We start from the raw sequence: 3283 nt of genomic DNA, 5'->3' as shown, positions 1-3283 counted from the left end.
TTTGCACTTCTTGTTTAGGATGCGGTCATGGGCGCTGTGTGTGTGTGTGTGTGTGTGTGTGTGTGTGTGTGTGTGTGTGTGTGTGTGTAATGTAACCAAAGTGACATTCCATGTATTTTTTAATGGATACAAAATACACCAGTGAGGTGGATCATTATGTAGATCTAGAGGACAGTGTGCCATGGAGAGTTATAACACACAACCCCAGCTATCAGATCTACTGTGAAAGTAGTTGTGTGTGTACTGCAATGTGGATCATGATGAACTTTTGAGTCCTGACTGCATGTGGATGGCCAGTGATTTGTGTATGATGGTGAATCACAGCAGTCAGTGTAAATGACTCCCTTCCTGCAGGGACTCTGATGCCAGGCCAGGTCGTCATTGGAACAGAATGCAATATGTTCCGTTAATTCTAGATCCTGGGTCTGAGAGATGTGGCGAGCTGAGCTGCCACACACAGGGAGGACAGGAGAAGTAATGGTCTGAGTGTTTGTGGTGGCCTCCATTTTCCTTATCTGCCACAAGATAGCTTCAGCTCGGTCAGACATTTTGCCGTTAGAGAATACCGTATCTGTGTGGTCATCGCGTGAAATTGTGCAGCTCTTCATGCAAGCTAGTCTTTCATAGCCATTCAGATGCAATACCAGCTGAGTATATGACTATCAAACCTATCACACATCACTTCTAACTGCTTTAGAATGGATCATTCCATTAATGTTTTCTGGAGCAGGGGACTTTCAATAGACCAGTCCAGGTTACTTTCTGCCATATTTATTGGAGGTCTACAGCATCAATCATCTTCTACTTTGGTCTGATGATATATTCTGCAATATTATTCATATTTCTTCTTCTTCTTCTTCTTCTTCTTCTTCTTCTTCTTCTTCTTATTATTATTATTATTCTTATTATTATTATTATTATGTGTGACTGGTTGCTTTGGGCTTTGATTGCGTTTATTTAGTTGGAGGTGAGAATCAGTGGAAAAAACAACTATCTACTTGAAATTCACTGGAAGCCTTTCTCTGTCTCTGCCTTAGTGTTGAGGTTATTTCTGGGTTTGATGTCATTTCTGCTGTGTAACTCCCATGCATTATTCCAGGATGGTCCTACACTGAGTGACACGTTCCGTGAACCTTTCCCACAGTACCAAACATTCTCAGCAGGAAGGAAAGCAAACTAAGATGGACTCAACCTATTAGGAGGCTTTTGATTTAAAAACCATACAACGTGTGCATTTATAGTATGTGCCGAAGTTCATTTGTCTTTCTTTTACCATGTCTCTGCGTAGACCAGTAGATTCTTTTGAAATTCATCATTACTTGAGCTTGATTTTCTTTCCAAAACAAGTAAATCGAGGGCTTTTCAATTCCCCCTCTAATGTACATATTTCCGTGAAATAACTGAAGTTAACCTGATGCTCAGAAGGAATGTGCAATTACTGCACTATGCCCAGGTCCATTGTTTCAAAGAGTGGAAGTAATCACTAAAAGCAGCAACAAGATTCCCAATGAGGGCTGTTGTCAAGGATACAAATCTATATAACAGAGATAGATTATATATGTTTAAGCACCACTCCCCCCTTCAATCTGTCCCCCTTTCTCCTTCTATTCTCTTTTCTCTCCAGAGTGTTGATGGAGAGGACTTCGAATGTCAGCCGGGACAGTGGTTATCTGTGGTGGAATTCTAGCTACAGTTATCTTACTGACTATCGTTGCAGTACTGTGCTACTGTAGGTTGCAGGTAGGCTATAGTCTTGCCATGAAGAATTTGATTTTGTGAAGTAGCCATGTTTTGTCTACCTTGGCTGTAATGAGTGCATGTATGCTAAGGTTTTACGGCAACCAGCTTGTTCACTCTGTCACATGTTTCTCTCTGCTCCATTGGCAGTATTATTGCTGTAAGAGGGAGGAGCCAGAGAGGGAGGAGGAGGAGCAACCGGACCTCACCATCATGTCCTCTCTCCCCACACTAGTGCACACGGCTGGTGACTCCGACGTGATGACCACGCCCCCCTCCGAGCCCAACGGGCCCGCGTTTGTCTACACTCCACCCCTGATCCGCAAACCAGTGACACGCTCCCATAGGTTCTGCCCATCCTGCACACGCGACTCCCTGCCCTTCTACCTGCAGCACCCCTCTGAGAGACTGCATAACGGTGGTGGCCGCAGCTACAGGACTGTGCAGCAGCAGGAGCTGGACCTGCCCATGGACCTGGCCAGCTTCAACCACAAGCTCAACCTCATCCGCTCTGTCACCATGAGGGAGGTGGTCACCCACAGCCACAGTGTCAGTACCGATGTGTAGCCCCATTGTGGCTGGGAGGACCAATGTCAGGGATCTGACCTGGCTGGAGGGAATTTTATTGCACTCTTACTTACTGTAGATATTTTCCACCTCACCAAACCGATGGATACGTTCACTCGCTCACATGATGTAGAGAGGTTTTTTGGTCTCACATGCAGATATAGGGACACCTACTACTGAATTCACATGAACAATATTTTCTTTTTTTAAAGGGCTTAATATCATAGGCATATAGGATCTGTGATTATGAGGGAGACATTTTTTCTCAAGAGAAGCTTAAGCAGGCAGATTAATAACTTTGGTACTGTGTATGTTGTGTGATACCTGTACTGTACATTCTCTTGGGGTTTATGCAGGTGATGACACATAAGGTACTGTAAGCTGCTAAAATAAGTACAGAACCCTAAGTAATATTTGAGTCCCACTAGAGTAGACAGAAAATGACTTGAACCTGATTCCCCAATCTTCTGAAGTGTTTTGGTTGAAGTTTTGAGTGTCCCCATAATAGCTTTTTAATAGAGTGTGGAAACTAAACTATTTTAAGAGCTCATCTGGTGACAATTTAAAGGGAAAATATGCTTAAATATATATTTGAAGGGATTTTCATGTCTCTCATTGTCAAGTCCGATACTTCAAGTTCCACAATACATTTGACATACGTAAATTGAGTTGGTTTCTCCAGTAATGTGTGTAATGTTCACTTGGCAAGTATGGGTGGCCAAACCCTTTTCGATTTACGAAGAAATGTAACATGGCATGTGTTGTTTGCTTTAACAGTGTTTTTTCTTCTTAGTGTATAGGATATTTGTTTGTTATTTTAGCAGTAAATGTGAGAGGGAAAACCCCACACAGAAACCAGCAGGTGGCATCAGGTCCTAATCCATGCATTTCCCATCAAATATACTACTACGTTGGATGAACCATATGTGGAATACAGTGTCAACAATAAACAGATGGAAAAATGAGTGCATGTTTTTTT

At 42.6% G+C, this 3283-nt stretch overlaps 1 protein-coding gene across 1 annotated transcript; it reads left to right on the top strand.

Annotated features, from left to right (window-relative positions):
* Window positions 1-1647: 1647 nt before the first annotated feature.
* Window positions 1648-2304, top strand: LOC311141249 (protein FAM163B-like; the record flags this gene model as incomplete). Its single annotated transcript, XM_084176510.1, has 2 exons — window positions 1648-1740; window positions 1888-2304. The coding sequence occupies 2 exons, from the start codon at window positions 1648-1650 to the stop codon at window positions 2302-2304; spliced, it is 510 nt and encodes a 169-aa protein (XP_084032636.1).
* Window positions 2305-3283: the final 979 nt, after the last annotated feature.

This window comes from Coregonus lavaretus (genome assembly GCF_964263955.1).
Source record: "Coregonus lavaretus genome assembly, chromosome: 14".
Classification (NCBI taxonomy): Eukaryota; Metazoa; Chordata; class Actinopteri; order Salmoniformes; family Salmonidae; genus Coregonus; species Coregonus lavaretus.
The sequence above is the reverse complement of the archived record's forward strand: the minus strand, read 5'-3'. Positions and strand labels throughout refer to the sequence as shown.